The sequence below is a fragment of the Pleurodeles waltl genome, chromosome 11, assembly GCF_031143425.1.
Source record: "Pleurodeles waltl isolate 20211129_DDA chromosome 11, aPleWal1.hap1.20221129, whole genome shotgun sequence".
Taxonomy (NCBI): Eukaryota; Metazoa; Chordata; class Amphibia; order Caudata; family Salamandridae; genus Pleurodeles; species Pleurodeles waltl.
Window position 1 is genome coordinate 486,924,314 of NC_090450.1, and position 25,304 is coordinate 486,949,617.

The following is a 25,304-nucleotide window of genomic DNA, read 5'->3' on the forward strand; positions in this document are numbered from 1 at the left end:
CCCCTATACTAAAGAGCACATACAGAAATGTAGCCCTCGGAGCCTGTACAGTTATACGCTCCCACTATTATAATTGACGCCAAAATATATATCTAAGAATACTAATCATCATGTCAAATGTTACTAGTTATAGAATGTTTATGGAAAGCAAGTACACTAAAATACAACTATGCTGTGCAATGTAAAAAAAAAAAAAAAAACGCATGGAAAGAAGTTAGGTGATTTTTCACTAAAATGTATGTAATGTACTGCTATTTCCGGACCTTGTTTTGTATTAAGTTTAATAAACAGATGAAAAAATAAAAATAAAAATCAGGAACGAAACTTTGTGACCCATCACTTTCCCTTGCACATAAGGTCCCCTCTGATCTACTTCTAGGGACGCTGCAAGTCTGCACTCCTCACTACCTGAACAGTCATCCGACCATTCATTGTTTATTCCATTCTCACCACGCAATGGGAACTATTGTACTACATTATTTTGACTCATTGTTTGGCCTGTGACCTGTTGAGGAAGCATCACCTGTTGCTGTCCCATTGGAGCTAGAGGCAACTGCATTTGCTGACTAGGTACCACGGGAATCTGCTGTTGCACCTGCTGCATCTGCACTGGTTGTACATGTGGCATTTGCACTTGTTGCATGGGTTGGAGACCCTGCATCTGAACCATGTTATTCTGAAAGTTCAGATTAGGACCCCTCATTCTTGGAACCTTCATATTCTGAAATGCACTGACATCATTGCTGTGTTGAACAACACCATCCTACACCATCATCGGGCATTCCCGTTTCCAATGTCCCATGCCCCCGCACGCATGACATGGTGACACCTTTCTCATCCCTTGCACGTCATTTTGAACCACAACAGTATTCACATCTGGACCGCGGTTCACAAAACCTCCTCGACCTCTACCTCTCATCTGCATCTGAAACATCCTGTTTCCTTGCGGTTGCTGCACCATCTGCTGTACTCCATTTCCCTGCATCCCTGCTTGCGCTGCCTTAATTTGCATCACCATCACCTTCTCCTTCAGCTTTCTCTGCTTCAACTCAATCTCGTCACTACAGTATTTTGCATACTGCAACACCTCATCAATTGGCTTTGCTTGCCAACAGATCAAATGATTCTTAATCATCTGACTAATCTCTGGCCTTAGTCCCTCAACAAACCTGAACACTAGATGATTCATGTCTTTCGGCCCTATGACCTCTGTGCCACTGTAGTGCTTGAACGCCTTCAACAACCTCTCATAGTAAGCATGTATTGACTCTTTGCCTTCTTGTGCCGTTCGATCAAACTTTTGCCAATCAATATTTTGCGACAACACCTTCTGCTTTAAGAACTCAATCACCTTATAGTAATACTTCATTACCTCAGGAGACGGTCCTCCCGTAGCTCTGTTCCTTGCCGGTTCCGCTGTCGGCCAATCAACACTCCTCTTGCACTCAAGCCACAAATCAGCTGGAACAATGATCTCAAACAGCGTATTCAAGTCTTCCCAAAGACATTTCGCAAGCTTCACGAACCTGTCTGTCTGCTGATACCACTCTATTGGCTTCTCCCTCAGCCTGGGATAGTCATTTGTGAATGACAAAATGTCACCTCTAGACCATGGTACATGGACTAGAACCCCTCCAGCTGTTTCTCTCATCGGTAACATCTTTATTGTTCCCGTATCTGGCACAGCTTTTGCCTGCTGCTGTTCCGAGCAGTCACTTTTCCTCTTCTCTCTCTTCTTTGCCCATCTGCCTTCCCACTTCTCTAATGCTCCCCAAACTTGAGCACTCTGTAATATTTCTTTAAGGTGTGCCTTCATCCCAGTAGATCTCATGTGATCAAAATCTTTAGGCTCAAAGTCCAATCTGTAACTCCTCTTCAGATGCTTAGTATTGTCTAAGTCTATGCCATATTTGTCTGCTAGCTTTGCCAACCTTTGGTGCACCTTACTCACTTCTTTGGTTATCTTAGGGCACAAATACCTCAATTCTGCTTCAGTGTATGATTCTAACCTGTTCACTCCCATACTCCCTTCAACTAACTCGGCTGGTCCCACATCCAATCTCACGAAATTCAGGTATTCCTCTCTCTCCAACCGCTCTGCTGTCGCAGGTGTAGTCTGTGGAGAACTAAGCTTGTCCAACCATTTATTCAATTGTTGTGCCGCTAAACCTTGCAACGAGATATTTCCAGCCTGCATCACAGGAGTTTGAGGCATATTCGCAGTCGTTATCTGTGGAGTTAGCATTCCCAAACCTGCTTGTCTCATTGTCTCTAGAGGAACCCCAATCGGACTGAAATCTAACAAGGATCTAGACCTCTCTGTTGTCTGTTCTCCCGGTGTTATTCCCTGAGAGCTTCCTGTGAACCCCCCTGTTATCATCTCTTGAGTACTTACGCCTTGGTCACATACATTAGGCTTTGCCTGTGCGTACAGCGGTACTGGTGGACCAACTGTAATTTGCAAAGATTTAGCAGCTGGCGCCTGTCCGCTTCCCAAACCCTGTGGAGCATTAATTCCCATAGCTTGATTCATTACGGGTGCTGTGACTGACTGTGGTCCTGTGACCGGAGTGTAATCGGAACCACCTGTTGCTGAAGCTGGGGCAGCAAATGTGGAGTTGGCTCAATCTGTACTAATTTTGATCTTGTGTATACTGGATCAGGCAGCACCATCAAATTTGTTGTTGCCTCTAATACAGGAACATCAGGGTAGAGCCTCTGAACTGGCGGTGGCTGTAACTGTGTCTGCGTCTCTGGTGCAGTGGATACGCTAGCACCATTCCGTATCGGGCTAGTGTGGTAACATTGTTTCCCTGTGCTGTATTCATGGTCCCCTGATTCTGTGTCGAATTTACAGGACCTGCACTAGTACTCGGTCTATTGTTGTTTATGGCATATGGTGGTAGTCGATCATGTAACAACTGATTGAGAAACTCATCATCGTCTGAATCATCTGCATCTACCCAAGACTTCTGAGACTCCTCTTGTTTGCTAGAGCCCTTGTCCGTTTTACAAGTGGCCTTTCTTCCCTGTATGTCAGCTTCTTGTATATTGCCGGAAACATCCTAACTCCGTCTATTATTTCTCCTCTCCACATCCTGTTCTCACTATCCCATCTAGCCTCCGCTAGTGTCTTTTCTAATTTCCTCATTCTCCTTTCAAACTTCTGTTGCCTCTGTCGTATGGCCATTAATTCCCAAATCGCTAGCGCCTCAAACTGGGCTGGCCTTCGAGGTGGCTTTTGTTCGTTTAACGCCTGCCGCAAATTCTCTAGGATCCCTATATTAAACGACCCATTCTCTGGGAATGCCAAACACCCATCTTTCTCTGTTAATTTGCACCATTGCTTTAGCCAAAGACATGGCGCGACTCCCTTCTCTTCCATTACGGCATAAGCCGGAGTATCCTCTGGCGGTGTAGGCTCCCCCACACTCGCTGTAATGTACACATCTCCCCTCAAAGCACTCTTTAAAGCCTTGAAAAACTTCATTTTTGCGTCTTTTATTTTGTTTAGAATCAAATCAGGAAGTGACTTTAATTCCCAACACTCTTCGCCTACCTTCTCAACCAATTGCCTCTCACGGACGGCTGCCAATCTGTGTGCGACCCTTCTCACAAACCGACCTATCCCTGCGGGGCTCCAATGCCGTCACACTCACACACACTGCGGCTGACAAAGTCTTGCGGCTTGTCTTCCTCACTCTCTATTCACACAAAACTAATGCAATATTTTGCGAGCACTTTAACAACAAAACTCAAATTTGCCGGTTTACTACAGGAAGGGTAACACAATTGCTTCAGAACTTTACAGAGATTTCACTTGAAGCCTCGGTCGCTACTCTCTCCTTCTCAGATTCCGCACTCGCAACAAAATTTGACCCGCAAATTTTACTCTCGACTTGTCAATGGCTTGTCCTAGTGCACTTTAGAACTTGCCAAATCTCCATCGAAGGTTTCACTCGCACACTTTGACTCAAACTCGACTCGTCAACCACACACGATTGACCTATTAAACCGCGCAAATTACAACATAAACCAAGTGTCTCATACACTTATCAATATACTCCAGAGTCTTAGACCACACCGGGTCCGTACATCACCAACAACCACGTGGACCATTTTTTAGCACAAAGCGCCACACTCACATGAAGTTCGCCGACTTCCCTACTCTCATACTGCGGAGTACGCCCACTCCTACTAAAACATCACCTGGCCTAAATTTTCACAAACCTCACAATTCACCTGCATTATGCATAAGTTGTGCAAGCGCAAATTCTACATCACGCATACCATCACTAGGATGCCGAGAACATACACAACTCACTTCGGCAAGCTCTGAGATTCCGGGAAAGTCATTTGGGACTTAGGGGCACATCATCTCTCCAATTTGCATTATTCCAAAAACAATACTAAAACAATGGTCCCTTGTCCTAGGGACCCAAAGGGCCTGAACCGTCCTCTGCTACCAGAACTGTTAACGAGTCCCGCCCTAGGTAATTTACTTACTCTGAGACTCATTTTAGGCCAATGAATCTTTTGACCCTGATTGGAGACACCTTAAGATGAGATAACTAATCAACATGTCAAACAATAGATCAATAACTTCATCAATATTCACAATAGCAAATCAATCAAATTTGTTAATGACATTAATGAGAATAGAAACTCCCCATGACCTTTCTGCCATGAATAACCACACAAAATTTAGTAAGATTTATGATATTTATTCCCTATTTTTTACACTCTACTAGTAGGTTTATTAGTCTCAATACCAGAAAACACATCAACATTGTCACAATATGGCAACTTGAATAAGACTTTATCAAAGCAAAGATCATGAACATTAGAGCAAAGCACGACGTCGACATGGGTCAACTTTAGCAGAGTATCATTAGCGCAATATTCAACAAAGCATAGATTCAGTCATTTGTTTATTTGCATCTGTTTGTGAACTCCTTCACTAACCTCGAATTAGCATCAGCATGTTGGGCTTCATGCAAAACAATTTAGTAACACGAATTTAGAAAACGTCTGACTATGGGCTCTATCAAAAGAGCAGTTGGTACCTAGAAAGAAAAGGCAAACAGATAATTATAATTCCATCATCATATAGTTACCCTCCGTAATGGGTCTGCATACAGAATCAGTCTTCGTCCTCAGGACATCAGTTGGTTCGCCATCAGCCAGGGTAAGCAGCAAAGTTCAGCAAGACAGGGCAATAGGAACACTTCCCTCATAAGGAGGAGAAGTATGAATCAGGTAAGGCAAGAATGTGGATGGTTTGAAGAATCAAACAGCAAAGTCTTTCAGACGGAATGTCAAAGTAACAGCACGCAATGGCAAAATGGCTAGGGATGGCAAAGAATGGCAAAGAATGGCCGATTTCTCCTTGTGACATAGCATTATATCAATCTTGTCGTACAAGCTTCTAATTTCCAATTGGGAAGAATTTGGTGCATCATTATCTCTATCCAATGATCTGGTGATCACCCTACTAGAATTTTTCACTTAAGACAGTTCTCATGTAGTTCATTGGCTCCTGTAATTGACGTCTTCAACGGGTAGAATGTCAGGTACAAAAAGTTACTCTTGAGGTTTTAGCCAGTAGTTCCATTGTCTTTACCAGTTCAGGCGACCTTGCACCTGTTGCGAATTACACTGTTGCATTCGGCAAGAATGTCTCCTTGAGCAAGTCGGGTCTCATGAGAAAGAATTTACTACGGTTACACACACTTCTCTAACTCCTGGAAAAGTACGGTTACATGTCCTTCAGCAAGTCAGCACTTTGCACGTTAGAAAAACACATCCAATATGAAATCAGGAAGCTAGGCCCAGACTCTTGCTAACTAAGGCCTAGTGATTACTTTAGCAAAACCTCTTAACATATAACTCTTAATGCTAATACAGAATCATACATTAGTACATTAATAATCCATTATTAATCAATTTCATTAATCATCGTATACATTGTTGGCCACTCCCCGTGGGTACATTTCACGCACATATATTAAAAGCCCCTTAATACATTTTCTATGCTGCATCAGTGTACATTAATTTGCAAGCAGTTTCATGTTAATTTTTTATTATAAAAGCTACACTCCAACAAGAGACAGTACATGCACTCTGCTAGGATCGAAATCATCATATTATATTTATATATTTTTTAGCCCATCTATGTTGTTCCGTGGGTCCGGTCTGTTTCGGGCTTTTTTTTAACATTTTCATGTACGTTCCTTGTTCTCCATTTTTTCAAACTGTTTATTCGTTCGTCACTTCTTTCTGTAAATATTCCGGATTTGGGAAGAAGTTGGAATGAGAGGAGCGCCCGTCGGTACTATTAGAAATGATCCGTTATTTATAAGTTAGACAGAAGGCTCCCTCTGCTCTGAGTTCCACAAGTAAACTCCCAGTTTCTACAGCCTGGAAGACTGAAAGCATGGCGAGGAAAGCAGAAGATACGGAGCTTATCTGTGCCACCTGCCGAGAAACAGCAGTCCGCAGGTACAAGGTAAGAAACTAGTTAGTGCATTCTCGCTTTTGCGGGGGAGGAAGGGGCCAGAAAAGGGTTTGCGACCCACTAAATTCATAGGGATTGCAACGTTATTTCAGTAATAGCGGAGCTCCAGCGCTCTCAAGTTCCACAGACACTCGAGTAGCTCATCCAGCAGGTATATATTTTGCACGATGGAATGTGTAGTACTTAATTTGTAGCGGGGTAACAGGATTTGGAGTATCAAAATGCAAAGCAAAAAAAAAACGGGTGCGGCTAATTTACTAGTGCATGGACCCGTGACTCCTGGGAGCTCTCTGTCAAAGCACGAACCGAGTCATCCAGCCTGTAAATCATGCAACGGATGCTGTGTAAACATATGACTTGTTTCAGTTTAATATATTACATTCGAATAGTACTGCTTTGAGCAATGTTTATGGAAATTTGTAGTTTCTTATCTCAAATGTAAGAAAGGATAGTTGGACAACTTTGATTTGTATGAGCCAAGAAAAAGTTACATTTTTGGTGTTCATCTATAAATGACCAATTGTATCACATATAGAGCAACGTTAAACTCTTCTGGACTTTATATATATTTTGTATGTAGGGCTAACTCTAGGCACATTCTGTTGTTGGGACTGCCAAATTTTGGAGTAAAGGTCAATAGGATGAAGTGGTGTAACGTGAGGACACATTTTACATTAGCATAGCAGCCTGGGCGTCTGTTACGCAGTTTGTAGATTAGCAAAACGAGTTAGCTTCTTTGGCCTCAGGCCAGAAAAGAAGAGTTAAATTAGTACACGCATTTCGTGAAATCCGATATGTAAACATAGAATAACAACAAGGTGATCCAAGGAATGCTTGAATTAATCTCAGCCACTGGCAATCGCCCGGGGCTGCATTCCAGTCCATCTTTTTTCACCCACTGCGTTACTCTAGACAAGGGCGCCATTATGCAAATCAATACCAACCATGCTTTTCCAGGAAACAGTCTGTCCCGAACTGCCAGACGAGACCCTATCCAGAAGGGACACCAAGCAACCCCATACTGGTATTGACCTACATAGGTTTCCTCATTTAGGTAAAAAAAAACAGAAATCAAAGTCACAAAGTCTAGAAGGCAATCCTGAAGATGGCGAGTGTAGAGAGGAATCCGGGAAGGATATCCGCTGATGACAGGGGCAATCCTGAAGATGGCGAGTGTAGAGAGGAATCCGGGAAGGATATCCGCTGATGACAGAGTTCAGTGTTGGAGGAAGTTCGTTACGTAGATCATGAAGAGCCAACGTTGGAAGAAGGAGTTGGAACTGAAATAAAGGAACAGGGAGGGTTTAACCAGTGGTGGGATAATACTCGCCTCCGTGTCTTTAATAAAATCTAGCCTTTCAGACACCAAGGCTAGGAAAATCTCAATTTTATTACAAGACCGGAGGCTCTTATTATGCATGTTTAAAGCATAGCAATAACAGAATCCGAAACATGAGAAATTGGTTTACAGTAAAAGGCCCTAAAGGTACTTTCATTCGACCAGTCTGCAGATTTGAGGATATCCTGTAAAGAGGATCCCGCCCAAAATGCCCGAGAAGCCATAGCCCCTCTGGCAGAATGGGCTCCAAAAGAATTTATATCAATCCCAGCTAGAGACATGATCCATTTAACCCAACGAGCTAGGGTAGGAGCAGAGACAGGTTTCTGGAGTTTCTGGAAGGAAATAAGCAATTGGGAGGAAGAGGATGACCTCAAATCTGCAGTACGAGTCACATAAGCTTTAAGACAATTACCAACACACAACTTGGGTTGAGAGGGAAAAAATGGATAGTTAACCAATGCCAAATTAGTTTTAGTACGTCTTCTGACCTGAAAAGTAACACCAAGACGATAGAAGAAAAAGGAGGTAACATCCAGGGCTTTAACATCCGAAACACGTTTAAGTGAAATTAGACACAAAAGCATAGTAAATTTTGCAGAAAGTTGCTTAAGGGAAAGAAATTCATTATCTGGCCAAGCTGTAATAAATTTCAACACTAGATTGACATCCCACATAGCGTTATATTTAGGAGCTGAAGGAAAAACACATCTTACTCCCTTTAAAAGTTGACAGATGAGAGGATGTTCACCAATTGGTCTGCTGTTAACTCTATAATGTTCAGCGGAAATGGCGGACCTGTAAGTGTTGATAGTGCGATAAGCCTTACCCTGGGAGGCTAAGGAAGCCAGGAAATTCACAACCAACACTACATCAGCTGAAAAGGGATCTGAATTCCTGTCCAAACACCAGCTTTACCAAATGGCCCATGCGGATTTGTAAGCTTTTGAGGTACCAGGGGCCCTGGCCTGTTGGATGAGTCTGAGAGCATCCTCCGAAATTCCTGGGGTTCTCCAGGACGACCCAAAATCTTCCAAGCAATAAGAAACAAGGACTTGTTGAGAACTAGGTGATGTTGCCGACCTTGGGGATCTAAAAGGAGGTCGGGAAAGTGAGGAAACCATACAGTACGGTCAGTTGTTAATTCCAATAAGGTTGGATACCAAGGTTGAGCCTGCCAAAATGGGGTTATTAGAACCAGTATGGATTGGTGTCTGCGTACATGTGCAAGGACTCGAGGGATGAGAAGGAAGGGAGGAAAAGCGTAAAGAAGGGACGATGGCCAGATCTGAAGGAAAGCGTCTGTGGCGAGAGCCTGGGGATCCGGTTTCCAACTGAAAAAGAAAGGAAGGTGAGAATTGAGGCAAGAGGCAAAAAGATCTATGGACATTACGCCAAAGAGGGAAGTAAGATGATTGAATATTGAAGGGTGCAACTGCCAGTCGCTGGAGTCGTGAAGATGTCTGAAATACCAATCCACAACTGTATTCAGAGTGCCCGGCAGGTAAACCGCTCTGACCGAGATTTGTCGAGAGAGACAATATTCACAAAGATGCTTTGCCAGGGTAGATAGGATCTTGGACCTGGTGCCCCCTAGATGGTTGATATATCTGATGGCGGTTAGGTTGTCCATTCTGAGAAGAATGGTGCAGCTTACTTTGTCCTTTGTAAATGAGCGGATGGCAAAGGAACCTGCAAGCATCTCTAAACTTTTTATGTGCAAGAATGACTCCTTCAGAGACCATGCGCTTCCAGTCGAAAACTGACCACATCTTGCGCCCCAACCTGTCTGATTTGCATCGGACTCTAACACAAGATCTGGGGCGGCAGAGAAAATATTTCTTCCGTTCCAGGCGTCTAGGTGAGTCAACCACCATAGAAGCTCTTCTTTGGACTCGGGGTCCAGAACCAAAGGATCGGAATAGGCCAGACCCTTATGAAGATGCCGGATCTTTAACCGTTGAAGGGCGCGGTAATGTAGCGGACCTGGGAAAATGGCTTGGATAGAGGAGGCGAGGAGTCCCACTAAACGAGCCAGAGTTCTGAGGGAGATGTGAGGAAGGGAGAGCAGGGGTGTGGAATTTATTAAAATATCTACTTGTCCAGGGGACAGGTTGCTTCTCAAATCTACTTGTCCTGTAAAAAGATCTACTTGTCCCTTTGGTGCCATGTAGTGTGGCGACAAATTATGGCAGCAATCTCATTATGTAAGAGCTCTGATAATAGCGTCTCTGATTATGCCAGGGCTACTACCTTAGTAGGGCTTGAATACTTGCAGTTTCAATCCCTTCTGTAGCAATTTCCTTATTTTTCCACCTTTCTGCAGATCTGCATACTGGGGCTGGAGGAAGCAGTAAGCAATAGTTCCAGGGCTGGAATGCCTTTGAGTCTGAAAACCTACTAACCTGCATGTTTTAAAGATTTTCACCAGCTTCTCTCTAATATTTTCCCATAATAAGAAAGATTGGGCATTTACTCCTGACAATGGCAGAATTAGAACTTCTTCCGGGGTTGGGAAGAAAGTGGCTGGAGGGAAAATGAACTTGCAAATGCTCAATAGATTTTCACATGAGCAAATCTACACATCGTATTTACCCATGCTAAAATACAGTTCACAAATATTTTATAGGGGTACGACATATACCATGGGTGCACTTTTGTGACTTTCTTTAAGAATTTGGGGCCACATGTCAGTAGGTTCAGATTTGCGACCCACAAATTGCGAGTCAAAGAGATTCGCAATTTGTGAGTCACAAATCCGAATGTAGGATGGTGTCCCTGACACCATCTGTGATTCGCAAGGGCTTCGCAAATGCCCACCTCATGAATAATCATGAGGTGGGTCGCAATTTGCGACCCCCTTGCGAATGGAGGCCCTCACAGGGATGTTGGACTGCTGGAGACAGCAGACCACCATGTCTGTGACTGCTTTTTAATAAAGCAGTTTTTTTTTTTTTTTTTTTGTAATGCAGTCCGTTTTCCTTAAAGGAAAACGAGATGCATTACAAAAACGAAAAATGAAACGTTTTCGTTTCATTATTTCAGAGCAGGCAGTGTTCCGCAGGACCACTGCCTGCTCTGAAAAAATGTTTACAGTGACATTCACAAAGGGGAAGGGGTCCCATGGGGACCCCTTCCCTTTAGCGAAAGTGTTAGCACCCATTTGAAATGGGTGCAAACTGCGATTGGTTTGCGCCCGCGTTCGCAGAACAATCCTACATTGCACTGCGAGTCGCAATTAGGAAGGGAACACCCCTTCCTAATTGCGAGTCGCAAAACTGGGTTTGTACATCGCAATGTGCTTTTTACACGCCGCAAACAGCGAAAGTCGCTGTTTGCAACATGCAAAAAGCTACCTACATGTGGGTCTTGGTCCTTAATTAGGTCTGGTGTTAACAAAACATTTTGTTTTTATTGAACTTCTATTTCTCTCTCTTTCGGCTGGCTTTACTGTGAGCGATCGCATTCTGCTCTTCCACAAGGAGCATATTGGCACACAAAGTAGTTTTGTTCAGTGTCAGGAACTACAGTGGCAATCAGTGACGTAACGAAACTGGAGGGTGCCCCTTTGCAAAGAACATGGAGGAGCCCCCTCTCCAGACTCACTCAGGCCAGGTGCTGTGCTGAAGGGGCCCACAGGAGGGCGGCTGCGGGGCCTTTGTTATGCCTCTGGTGGCAACGTGTGCTTTTAGAGTTCAAAAATGTTTTTTTGTTTTTTTTGCCAGTGTTTGTTACAGTGTTGAGGGCCTGATAGCTCCCACAACAATAAAGTGTTACAAAAGCCATGTCAAAACAAAACACGCATTGATGAAACTAAAAGACTTATAAAAATATGTCAGATCAGTTGGCTTTGTCAGTGTTTGTTTATTTTCATGCTTCCCATAATCGTGTTGAAAATGGTTACACTGATTTTCCATTAGAAATATTTTTGGGAAATACTAGCATGCACCAACACATTTTACTAAATGACACTTCATTTGCATCTAATCAGAGAGCATTCTGGGAGCATTATACTTAGCCTCATAGCCTAAACTTTTCAAACATGTGTATACACGTTTTTTTTTTTTTGTACTGGAACCAACGTCAGTAGTGAAGTGTGACCTTAAAACATTTATTTACAGCACTCACCCTAATAATGAAGGATTTCAAATAATGAACCATAAATACAAGTTCGAACAGCATCATCTTTTGGAAACACATTACCTCAACTGCAGAAACAGGCAGCCAAAGGGTTTGTGCTGCAGAGGGTTGGGCCTACTTGTCCCAAGGACAAAGTAAACATAAAAACTTGTTGCCCTTGACCCCAAACAAGATGTCCCGGGCGTCGGGCGATAGGAATTCCACATCCCTGGAGAGGGATTGACAAATCTCTTTTTTGATTAAGGAGACCTTGTGCTGGGGAAGTTGAAGAGTTGAACGAGTAGTGTCTATGAGAAAACCAAGGAATTCCTACTTTTGAGTTGGAACCAAGGCTGATTTCTGAAAATTGATGAGGAAACCCAATTTGAGAAGAAGATCTTGATAGAACTGTAAGTGAACTAGGGGAAGGCGTTTGTCCTGTGCCATCAAGAGAAAATCGTCTAGATAAAGAATCAGACGAACACCGTGGGAGCGGAGAAAGGCCGCAACAGGTTTGAGAATCTTGGTGAAACACCAAGGGGCCAAAGAGAGCCCGAAAGGAAGAACTTTGAATTGGTAGAAAGAGTTGTGCCATTGGAATTTAAGAAATTTTCTGTGTGAGGGGTGAATTGGGACCGTGAGGTAAGTATCCTGAAGGTCCAGTCTGACCAACCAGTCGCCTTGAAGTAATATATCTCTGAGATGAAGAATGGTCTCCATCTTGAAGTGTCGGTAAACCACAAAATTGTTGAAATTTTTTAAGTTTAGAACTAGTCGAAACTTCTGATTTGCTTTTGCACCAGGAAAATGGTGCTGAGAAAACCTGAAGTGTCGAATAGAACTGGCTCTATGGCCAGTTTGGCGAGGAGAGATTGAATCTCGTTGTGGAGCAGTTGATTTTGTTCTTGAGAAAACACCAGGGGAAGAGGAAAAAGGGACTGAATTGGGGGTTGATAAAACTCTAAGAGGTAACCTTGAATGGATTGAATTATCCAGGGATCTGAGGTGAGAAAACGCCATGAGTCTAGAAAAAGAGCTAGTCTGCCTCCTACTGGAGGAAGGCCAGAATTGGAAACACTTACCGGAGACTTGTTCTCCTTTATTGATGTATCCTCTCTGACGATAGCCTCTTGAGCGGCGGGGGTAGAAACGTGGCTTGTATCCTGAGTAGGTGTCAAGCTGGGTTTGTTGATTGTAGGAGTCTCGATTGGCATACTGACCTCTGAGGGAACGGCCGGCAAAGTGACTCCTGCCTTTGCCAGCCCTGCCAAAAACCTGAGATGAAAAAATCTTTTTAATAGAAACCTGAGCCTTGTCAAGGGAGGCAAAGATGGAGACATATTTGCCCAGCTCCTTAATAAAGGAGTCTCCAAATAATAGGCCTTTAGCTGAAGGACCCTCATCTTTAGAGGCCAAGGAAGTCAATTTAGGGTCAATCTTGAGCAGGAGACTTTTCCTTCATTCGATGGATAATTGGGAGTTTGCATTACCCAGCATACAGATGGAGCGTTGCGCCCAGTTAGAAAGGACCACCGGATCAATTGGAGTATTGTCCATCTTGGCTTCTTCCGCCATATCAAAAATCCTGGTGAGAGGACCCACCAAATCTAAAAGTTTATCCTGGCAGCCTGACCAAGCTCTATCGACACCTTTTTTTAGGGTCTTTACCAAATTTAGTGAAAAACATGAGCATGTTAGGGTCAATCGTCGGTGTAGCAGTGATATTATCAGGCAAGGAGGGATGGGGACATTCGGAGTAACTTTGTCTAAAGAATGGCTTAGGAAAAAAGGAAACATAGTCTGCAACGTGGTCAGCAGGATACCATTCTTTTGAGTTTGGATGAACCATTAGGGAACGATCAAACAAGGGTTCACCAGAGTGGTCCACCAAAATCTGAGACACCGGGTGAACGTCAGCACCGTCACTGGGAGAAATTCTACGCTTTTTCTCCGGAGGCCCGTAACAAAAAGGATCCGAAGATCTGTCCATATCATCTGTATGACTGGGAGAGTCATCATCGTCATCAGTGTCTCTTACATGAGTAATGTGGAGCGGAGAAAGAGGGGGCCCCGATTTGGATACCTTTCGGGTGGAAGGACCAGCAGAAACGCCTTTTGAGCAGAAATAATCTTGGAGAGAGAAGCTTCTAAGTTCTTTGATACGTCCAGCATAGAAACAGAAACTGCCTTTTGAACAGAATCTGTAATAAAGGACTTCAGGGATTCTTGAAGAAATTGGGAGTCTTCCTCTTCAGCCATTATGATGAGCCCTTAAAATAAATATAAAAATATATATAAAAACGAAATTTGGAGAAAATTGAGGGCAAAGAGAAATCCTTATTAAAAAATTAGGCTAGGGCAGAAAGGAAGGGGTTTTTCCTCTGGCGCCCGTAAGGAAAAAAGATCTTAAATTGATGCGCGATAAACCGCGCTCTCTACCTCACAAAATAAACGTGTCTGGAGAAAGACGCGAGGTAAAACATCCGAAGAATGCAGCAGAAGCGCGCTTCTATAACGGTAAAGCAAACCGCTAATAGACGCGCTCAGAAACAAACAAAGAAAGGCGTCAGGAAAGACGCGAGACGAAGTATTTCAGGAATGTAGCCTGCTGTCATAAGAAGACGGATGACACACCGGCTGCGCGCGCATACACGCGCGTCTATAACGGTGGAAAACGACCGTTATAAGACGCGCTGGCAAAGAGGATATAATAGAATAAAATAGACGGTGCACGCAGCAAAGAAAGTGTGTCCTAAACACAGAAATACAAGATAAAATACCTAATTAATAAACAATACATGCAACATTTTTATGGAGGACGAAAGAATAATGGTACCTATCTTGACTGCGAGCAACAAGAAAAGAGGACTTGTTGTTCGCAGTCAGGATACTAATAGTGGCATACGACGTCTTATTGGATGGTTTCCCTTATGATGTCACTTTGTAGTTCTTTTGTTGGGAAATGTAGTTTTTCTTCTTGGCTGCTGTTGAAAATTAAAGCAAGAAAAGATTGCATAATATGAGCCTCCGGTCTTGTAATAAAATTCCTGTTGGAGCAGGGTCACGACTGATTTGCTTATTGGAGGGTCCAAACGGAGGAAGCCTTGTGGGCAAAAGAACAATGGGATGAAGTGCCTCCCCTAGTGATTGTCAGTGGTTAGCCATAGCAAGTATTCCTCTCATCCCCTTTTGTGTAGTGCAAATAAATCAAATTTTAAATCTGAACTGTACTGATCTTTCTTCAAATAACTTGGGTTATCTTGGTGTTGTTACATTGGGAATGATTTGCAACATTAACTTGAAGAGGTTCAGCAAACTGCATGTATTAAAAATACATCTTTGTCGTTCTAGAACAAACCTAAAAGTTAGATAAGAGGACCACTCTGGTTTCATTTTTATTAACACTAGGCTGCCCTAAAATAAAACACACATCAGAAGAAGTCAGACACCTCACTAGATCTTATAAAATAGATTAACAATACATTGCAATCTATACATTAGAATTATAAAAAAGATCCCCAAACATGACATAGTGCTTGCTCTCGGATTACAGACTGCCAGAATAAATCAACTGTCTGTGTGTGGTGGACATCGATTATTTTTATTCTTCTACATTCAGTCTAAACTGCAGTTGGCTGAAGAAGAAAAAATAGAGATTTCAGATATTTATCATTTCCATTTTCTATTAATCATGTTCATTTTGTGCAAAAGCTGCTTTCCTTCATTTTAGAAGATGCTGCTTGTGTTTTTCCCATTTACAAAAATTGCATAAAACAGCTCCACCCTATTTTGTGTATGTGTTTGCTGACTCTGAAGTTGAAAAAATATTTCATTAAATTAATTGAGGTAACTCTGCAACTCTGCACATTCTTGATATTTTAACCTTTGAAGAAGGTAGTTGGCTCCTGGGAATGCTGGTGTAGACTTTTAATGGTCCTCCTTTAGTCCTCCCTTTTTCTTCCAAGACTGCTGCTCTGTTCTCTAGCTGCACAATGATAAACATTATCCCTGCCTGGTCTCATACCTTTTTTTTTTAATTTATTTTTTGCTACTGCAATCTCATGGCAAAAAGTGTCTGTTGCTGACTTAGGAACAACCTGGACTTTGTAGAGATGAGCATAGCCCACCTTGCATGGATCAGACACAAGTACAAAAATGGTCAATAAGCCTAGTGTTGTTTTGTAGGTTTGGCTTGACAGCGCCCTAAAAAGCAGTTTTGAAAGTAGTGCTTTGGCCGCAGGTTGATTGTCTTGAGTACCACATTTGATTGGCCTGGAGTTGATTATGTCCCCTGTAAAAGAGTACTTGTGTAAAAGTGTATGCTCAATACAAAAGTAGAGTGAATTGGTTGCGATGGCAAACCAATAGTAAAGGCAAGAGAGCTGTTTATTATGAAAAGTTACGATAAAGGCAGCAAGTTTAATATATTTATTGTTAAAAACCTGTGTAAAGCCAGTAGGCATTTTAAGTGTGGCTTGTTATTGCACATGGTTAAAGACTGGTATTTTATTTCAATAAATGTGACAGATTACTGTAGTAGGAATGGGTTTTGTTATTGGTCAACTCCTATGACAAACCCTCAGGGTAGAGGTTTTCCATGTGATAATACGTTTTAAACCTTCTTAGGAGGGGTTGACTATTGTATTGCTATCTGTAAGTTTGGACATGTTTGCAATTTCATTCCTGTATGTCTTGTGGAAAAGCTGATGCTCAACATAGTAGGTCTTAGCTTGGTAATGGTGGCAAACAAGTGATAAAAGCTATAAAACTGATTAGGTCATTCTGAGATGTTAAACCAGATATGATTCGTCTGACTGATTTATTAAGAAAAGTTACGACAAAGGAGATTGCCAAAAATGTATAGTGAAAAGCACAGAATGAAGCCACTAGGAACTTAAGGGTGGCTTGTTATTGTACAGGGTACAGCCTGTGGACAGGTATTTTATTTAATTAAACCTCACAGATTCCCAGAAGTCCTGTAGGCCAAGCTGTATTACTGATTCCTTGAGGTAGGCCTTGGCAGGGGAACTGCTCATGGTCGTCAATTCCAGCCGTAGATGTGTTTTTAGTGTATTTGGTTCGACGTTTTTAACTTTATGCCAGCATTTAATATAAGCACCTTTCCTGGCGAGAGATTGTTTCTTAAGTCCAAACTCCAGCCTTTTCTTAGCTGTGGAAGTGTATTTGGGGAGGCTGAAGATCATTCCATAGGCTTCGACCATGATCCCACCCAGAGTCAATGCGTTCCTTCCGCGTAACAGCTCACTCCCATAAATTTATTGTTGGGATAAATTTTGCTTGTATTACCCCGACCAGTTTTGTTAGTTTAGGGCTGGCCACTTACTTCATTCGATTTTTTTAGTGTCAGTGCTAGGGCATTCCTCTTTTGCTTCAGAGCCTCTTTCTGCGGTTTGAATTATCCCTTTTTAGGTTTCGCCTGCGAAGTCTTATGTTAGTTAAAAAAAAATCTTTAAAGGGACTTTAGAGCCCACCCCTACTTCGCCCTTTAATTACCTGAACTTCCATTTTTTTCATTCAAACTTTGCTTCAACGTAGTTTGAATTTACTTGCTTTTTATTGGCTACCAGGTCACTTCCTGCTCTTCGGTTCTGCTTTTGCTATCGGGTGGAGCATGGCCAAAGTACACTTTTTGGTGATTGGTTACTTGTTAGCATTTGTACACGAAAAGATGAACTGAACGCAAGTCAGTCTGCGTTAAAATGTGTGTAAACATATTGGCCATCTTGCAATGGAGTATCAGGTGCAGCTGTAAAGCCAGCAGGGAGTGGGCTTATTATTTGGTGTTTTTCATTACTTTACATTTCTGATGAATAAAAGTTGTAAATATTAAAATTATTTGCAGGTTTGTTTCTTAACCTCTACGGGGCCTTGGACGAGGTGATCTCGTCCAAGGCACTGGTTTCCGGTTGCCTTGGATGAGATAACCTCGTCCTGCACCCAGGAACTGGGGGAGCGCTAGCGCTCCCCCCATGGGCTCCCCCCCCCCCCTGGTGGTGGATGGAAGGGTAAGCGCTGACAATCACAAAGGGCCTTCTCCCATCACGCTGGAAGCTCAGCTTCCAGTGCGATCGAAAGAGAAATGCAGAGCATTTCTCTTTCGATCACGTGGGGGAGCCCCAGAGAGGCTTCAAAGGTTAGGAAAGGAATTTCCTTCCCTTTGAAGTCAATAAAAAAAAAAAAAGGCAAGGGTCTCTCCCCGGGGGGGGGGGGGGGGGGGGCAAATTTATTTTAGGCCATTTCTGGCCCCCTGCGGGGCAGATCAGCTTATTTTAATTAGGCCGATCTTCCCCCAAGGGGGGGCAGAAACCACTAGGCACCTGGGATTTTTTTTTTGTTTTTTTTGTTTTACTGATGGGGAGTGACCCCTTGGGCAAGGGTGGGTCCCCTGGAGGGGAAAATTGTATTTAGGCCATTTCTGCCCTCCCTGGGGGCATATCGGCCTATTGTTACGATCTGCCCCCAGGGGGGCAGAAACCTGTAGCCGCCAGGACAAAGTTTTTTTCGTTAGGGAGCGACCCATTAGGCAAGGGTCGCTCCCCTGGGGGGCAAATTGTATTTAGACCATTTCTGCCCCCCTTGGGGGCAGATCGGACGATTTTTAAGTCCAATCTGCACCCAAGGGGGCAGAAACCACTAGGCACCAGGGATTTTTTTTTTGCGCCAATGTCAAGCAAGGGGAGCAACCCCGTAGGCAAGGGTCGCTCCCTTGGGGAATTTATTTTAGGCCATTTCGATCGGCCTATTGTTATTAGGCTGATCTGCCCCCGGAGGGGGAGAATCCTCTAGGCACCAGGGTAATTTTTTTATTTTTTTTTAGAGAACGAGAGCGACCCATTAGGCAAGGGTCGCTCCCCTGGGAGGCAAATTGTATTTAGACCATTTCTGCCCCCCTTGGGGCCGGCTGAGCTAGAGACCAAAATCCACAGGTAGGCACTTTGCAAAAAACACCTCTGTTTTCTGTGAAAAAATGTGATGTGTCCACGTTGTGTTTTAGGGCATTTCCTTTCGTGGGCGCTCGGCCTACCCACACAAGTGAGGTACCATTTTTATCGGGAGACTTGGGGGAATGCTGGGTGGAAGGAAATTTGTGGCTCCTCTCAGATTCCAGGACTTTCTGTCACCGAAATGTGAGGAAAACTTTTTTTTTTTTTTAGCCAAATTTTGTGGTTTGCAAAGGATTCTGGGTAACAGAACCTGGTCAGAGCCCCACAAGTCACCCCATCTTGGATTCCCCTAGGTCTCTAGTTTTAAAAAATGCACAGGTTTGGTAGGTTTCCCTAGGTGCCGGCTGAGCTAGAGGCCAAAATCTACTGGTAGGCACTTTGCAAAAAACACCTCTGTTTTCTTTCAAAAAATGTGATGTGTCCACGTTGTGTTTTGGGGCATTTCCTGTCGCGGGCGCTAGGCCTACTCACACAAGTGAGGTATCATTTTTATCGGGAGCCTTGGGGCAACATAGAATAGCAAAACAAGTGTTATTGCCCCTTGTCTTTCTCTACATTTTTTCCTTCCAAATATAAGAGTGTGTGTAAAAAAGACGTCTATTTGAGAAATGCCCTGTAATCCACATGCTAGTATGGGCACCCCGGAATTCAGAGATGTGCAAATAACCACTGCTCCTCAACATCTTATTTTGTGCCCATTTTTGGAAATACAAAGGTTTTGTTGATAGCTATTTTTCACTCTTTATATTTCAGCAAATGAATTGCTGTGTACCCGGTATAGAATGAAAACCCACTGCAGGGTGCAGCTCATTTATTGGCTCTGGGTACCTAGGGTTCTTGATGAACCTACAAGCCCTATATATCTCCGCAACCAGAAGAGTCCAGCAGACGTAACGGTCTATTGCTTTAAAAAAAATCTGACATTGCAGGAAAAAGTTACAGAGTAAAACGTAGAGAAAAATTGCAGTTTTTTTCACCTCAATTTCAATTATTTATTTTTTCAGTTGTTATTTTCTGTAGGAAACCCTTGTAGGATCTACACAAATTACCCCTTGTTGAATTCAGAATTGTGTCTACTTTTCCGAAATGTTTAGGTTTCTGGGATCCAGCATTGGTTTCACGCCCATTTCTGTCACTGACTGGAAGGAGGCTGAAAGCACAAAGAATCGTAAAAATTGAGTATGTCCCAGTATTTAAGTCTGCCTGTTCCTGAAAGCTGGGAAGCTGGTGATTTTAGCACTCCAAACCCTTTGTTGATGCCATTTTCAGGGAAAAAAGCACAAGCCTTGTTCTGCAGCCACTTTTTCCCATTTAAAAAAAAAAAACGAAATATTCACTGTATTTTGGCTAATTTCTTGGCCTCCTTCAGGGGAACCCACAAAGTCTGGGTACCTCTAGAATCCCTAGGATGTTGGAGACAAATTTGATGCAAATGGCTAGCTTATGTGGACAAAAAGTTATGAGGGCCTAAACGTGAACTGCCCCAAATAGCCCAAAAAAGGCCTGGCACAGGAGGGGGAAAAGGCCTGGCAGCAAAGGGGTTAAATTACCGGGCACTCATTTTTAAAGAAAAGTCATTTGTATAATTGTGCAACGTTTTATTTGAATTGTTATTCTCTCAGTGACTTATTAACAGGCAGTCACAAGTGCAGTTATTTTGCAGACGCTAGGGCCATTATTTCAGTGGTGCAGCAGGTGTAGTGGCACCAGGGTCAAAAGTTGTTGGGACTCCTCTAAACACCAAATATTGCTATATTATACTACTAAACAGGCAGTCACAAGCGCAGTTACCTTTCAGGCATTAGGGCCAGGATTTTAGTGGTGCAGCAGGTGCAGTGAGACTGGGGCCGAAAGCTCTAGGCACCCCACTAAACACTTATTATTGCAATATTTTACAACTAAACCAGCAGGCACTAGGGTCATGATTTGAATGGTGCAATAGGTGCAGTGGCACCAGGCCCAAAAGTTGTCAGAACTCCTCTAAGCACCGAATATTGCTACATTTTATTACTTAACAGGCAGTTACAATTGCAGTTACCTTGCATTTAAAAGGGGCAGGATTTGAATGGTGCAGCAGCACTTTACTAACTACACATTATAATACCCTAATACAATTCCATAGTAAATAAGGTACAAATTACAAGTTTGGAACCCTTGGATATTAATTAAACATACATCATAACATAAACAACTGTTAACGGTTTATCAAATGTAAAACAAACAGTATCATAACCTTTTTCTAAAATGTATAATCCAGTTAGTAAGAGAATGCAAAAGGAAAATCTAAGGCGAAAACTATTGGCTTTGCCAATGCTTGTTATCCATAATGATACCTAAAAATGTATATTCTGATACTGACTCTAGACATTGGGTGTCAATATGCCAGCTTGATGCCTTTCTTTTCGTGCTGTTTACTGACATTGTTTCAGTTTTTTTCAAAATTGATCTTTAGTCCATTTTCTATTGAGTATGCATGGGTGGCATCAATAAGGTGCTATAGACTGACCGGTGCATGACTTATTAGCACCAGGTCATCTGCGTAGAGGAGATTAGAGAGGACTATTTCACCCAGCTTCAGGGCGTGGGCATTGCAGCAATTCAAGAGGTTACATAGAGTAGGGCGAGGATGCAGCCCTGCTTCAGGCCTTTAGAGGTTGGAATATGGCTTGAAAGATGCCTCCCCAAGCCTAGCTTAACTAACCTGTACCCACATGTCTGTATGTAACAGAATCAGTTACTTTAGGAGGGCAGATGGAACATTTCAGTTAGCCAATTTTGTCCATAGTTTCCTTCAATCAATATGGTCAAAAGCGGCCCTGAAGTCAATAAAGCAAAGGTACAGGGGTAGCTTTGCACCTTTAACCCCCTCTATTAATAGGGAGAAGGCCAAGATGTTGGTTGTTCCCATACAGTTACCGAATCCCATCTGGTTTAACAGAATGATGAGATTGGCTTAGGCCCAAGATGTTAGCTCCTCTAGAATGGTACTGGCAAAATATTGGGTCTCATTGTTGTTAAGTGCCACAAGCTGCTTTTATCGCCTTGCTTAAGGATCAGTGAAATTATTGCACCTCTCCATAAAGCCGGGATTACAGCATCCGCTGATATCTGCTGAAATAACTGCTCTAGTTTCTCTGACCGGTAACTGGCATCCTGTTTGAACAGTGCAGGTGGGATCTAGTTGGGGCCCCCTCCCGTCTCCCTTTTGATATCTGTCTCTTTATTAGCTGTCTAGTTGCTGTGAAGGAATCTGTGGTCTGGTCATGGGGTTGACGTTGGTCATGAGCTGCCCTTTCAGCTTCTTTTTCAGTTGTGTTGTTGGGATCGTTGGGTAAAATTTCCTCTAATACACTTGCAGTACTTTTCCCCTCCTTGTGGTGGTTGAAATGCTCATACAGAAACTTTGCCCAAACTTCTTTGGTCAAGTGAGAGCTGATCCCATGATGGGTTGGGTGTTGTAGCATATTTACTTTGCGCCAAAACCGTGTGTGATTATTACCTTTTATATCAAAAAGAGCTTTGCTCATAGTGAGTCTTCACCTTTCCTTTTTATGGTCCCGGTTCGCTTTAGCGCTGCTTTATTCAGTCTCAACTTGCAGATTATGATCACATGGGTTCCAGCAGAGTTTTCTAAAGCTTAAATGTTTTTCCCTTGAGTAACTTCATTTGCCCTATTTGCAGGAGTGTAAGATGACCATGTTGGTTTCCTTGCTGTAGCAATTTTCTTCTTGTCATTGAGGTGGCAAATGTATCCCTTAATGCTTTCGTAAAGGCCTCCCATGCGGTTAAAGGGGTTTGCGGACATGTCTTGCTGTCCTTGTCATATATCCTTAGCAAACCCCAAGAGTCAGTCTGTAGAAGCAATGTTGCATTTAACCCTTTTGTTGTTCAAGATATGCACAGAGAATGGCATTTCAACTGGATAACAGGTAGCTGCAAGGCTTTGTTTGAGGGTGACCATCTGTGGGAGGTGATCACTGTATTCTTCCCCAGCCAGTTGGTATGATAAGGCTTTGTGGTACAATGGTAGAGTTACAAAAGTTTAGTCTAGTGTTAAGGTAGTCATCATGGAGTGGAACATTATTGCAGGTGGGTTATCCACTGAAAAATGGCTATTTAGTGTCCGAAAGCTGAGATGCTCGAACTCTGTTAGTTGCCTGTTTTATTTGGCTTTACCATTGTATCTTCCCCCTGTTGTGCGATGTCCCAGTACAATGATTGAGCAGCTATAAGTTTGTCTTCCGCAGATATGCCTAGTAGGTATAGATTAAAATCCCCTGATGGAATAAAATTAGGAGTTTGTTCTCCTCCCAGAAGCCTTTTTGTTTTGCTGATCAGTAACTCCAAGCCCTTTGCCCTACTTGTAGGATGCAAGTATGCATTTATAATCACTATTCTCCGTTCTGTTTCCTCACAAAGGACCGCTACACTAATTGCTTTTATGGCAATTTTTGAAGCTGACTTCACCTGCAGTTCTTTGACAGTGCTGATTCTTGTTGTTGAGGTGTAAATTGGCATGACTCCTTTAGGGTGGCTAATTCTGGCTCCTTTACGTGCCAGGACATGATAACCCACAAAGCCCTGCATGTTATGGGTGTCCAAGCCATGTTTCCTGTAGTAGAATAATATTGAACAATTTTAAGAAGTGTAATACATGGCCGTTTGTTGTTTGGTTTCCCAGGCCATTAATGTTTTAGCGTCCTATTCGCAGTAAGCTTGATTTGGTTAGCATTTTTCTGGTGGCTTGGGAATATTGTCATGGGATGCCATTTATTGTGTGTGAAACTAGCTCCAATTCTGAGCTGATACGTCGTTTGTCCATCTGAACTATTTTGAAACTGTTGCTTGGCTCTTCCTATGGGTGAGGTGCTCCTTGCCCCCTTAAGTATCGAGAAAGTGGCTTTAGGAATCTGGGGGCCCGGCATAGGCTGATTCGTGACTTACATGGGTGAAGGATAACCAGGGGTATAGTGCGGTGGCAGTGTTATTCCCCTATCTTAAAAAGTGCATGTTTGCTCATAATCTTCCTGGCTATGTCTATGGTTGCTCATGTGCCCTTGGTAGCCTCATTTCCCAATGAGTTTCTTGTTTGAATAAATTCAGTGGTGACCAGGTCGGATGATTTTAGGTGCTCCATGCATTGATCGCTTATAAAATGTGTAAATTATTCCCCCAGTTTAATATGTTTCGTATCCCTAGTGATTTGTATTCTGGTAAGAAGATTGTGAAATTAGTGTCTGGCTCTTCATTGGAAGAAAGTTTAGAGCTGCTTTCCACGCTGCTAAGTTTCTGAACCTGCAAACTTGAATGGACCCTCGTGTTTGTTTCCTTCTTTGGAGGGTTTGGTGAGGCTAAGAGCGGCGTAGCGAATGGTGTGCTTTCTGTCTGGGTATCCCTCAGAAAGCCCTCGACCATTAGGATAACGGGGTGTTTTGCATCACCCAGTTGGATGGCTTCTTCTTCCCTCAGAGGGAGTGCTTGAGTGTCCACGTTTGTGGCTGCAGTTTGTGAGAAACTCAGTCCCTGTTCTGAGTAGTCATTCCTCAGAGGGAAGACCATAGCGTTGCCCTTGTCTGAAGCTTTGCCGATGGGCCCTTCCACTACCCCTGCTGTATCTATACACGTTACCATTCTGTTGTCTTCTTGTTGCTCCCTTATGGAGATGCTTGATGTGGTATCTGTTTGAAGTAGTCAATGATTTTGTTTTTTCTGTTTCTGCCTTTTTCTTCTTTTGCTTGCAGCGTGCTTGGACAGTGTTCTGCTTTTCTTTTCATGGGGTCTACTTTTTCTAATTAGGGTTCATTTGCGTTGGCGCCTGTGTCTCTGCAGAAGAGGGTGGATGTTGGATATTATTAGGCTTATTTGACTCAGTTTTGTCTTGGACTTCGTTCGTCCTGCTTCCTGTCCCTGGGACGTCTAGATGACGTGATACAAAGCTTCTATCTTGAGATCTGGAATGGAGGCTGTGTTGAGGAGGGGTGGCAATCTTTCCGCAGCTTGTAGTTTGTTTTAGCTCTGTTAATAAGGCCTCCAGCATAGTGGGCAAGGTGGTGAGTTTTTCCAATACTGGGCTGCTGGTGCAGCCGACTTGCATCAGTCGGTGTCCGTTTGGGTTTGTTTGATCAAGCTGTTCAGTTCTGCAAGCTTTTCATCTATTCCGGAAACAAATACTGCTAAGAAATAGAGGAGTGATAACTAAATAGCCATTTTATCAGACTAATACTGTAGAGCATTCATGGTATTTAAGAGTGAAAACCAAATAGTGTGTCTGTTGTCCCTTCTCCAGTTTTAGATCAGTATTAAGAGTAGCCCTATTATTTTCTCCACTGTGGGAGGGGGTGTTCTGTATATAGGATGGTGCTAA

The 25,304-nt window shown here is 43.0% G+C and overlaps 1 protein-coding gene across 1 annotated transcript in view; it reads left to right on the forward strand.

The window, feature by feature from the left end:
• Window positions 1-6,214: 6,214 nt before the first annotated feature.
• LOC138265805 (zinc-binding protein A33-like) overlaps window positions 6,215-25,304 on the forward strand; it is a 54,436-nt gene continuing 35,346 nt past the window's right edge. Inside the window, exon 1 of the mRNA XM_069213862.1 lies at window positions 6,215-6,508. Within this exon, the coding sequence (XP_069069963.1) occupies window positions 6,437-6,508 (72 nt within the window). The 5' untranslated portion in view covers window positions 6,215-6,436. The remainder of the gene's footprint in view (window positions 6,509-25,304) is intronic.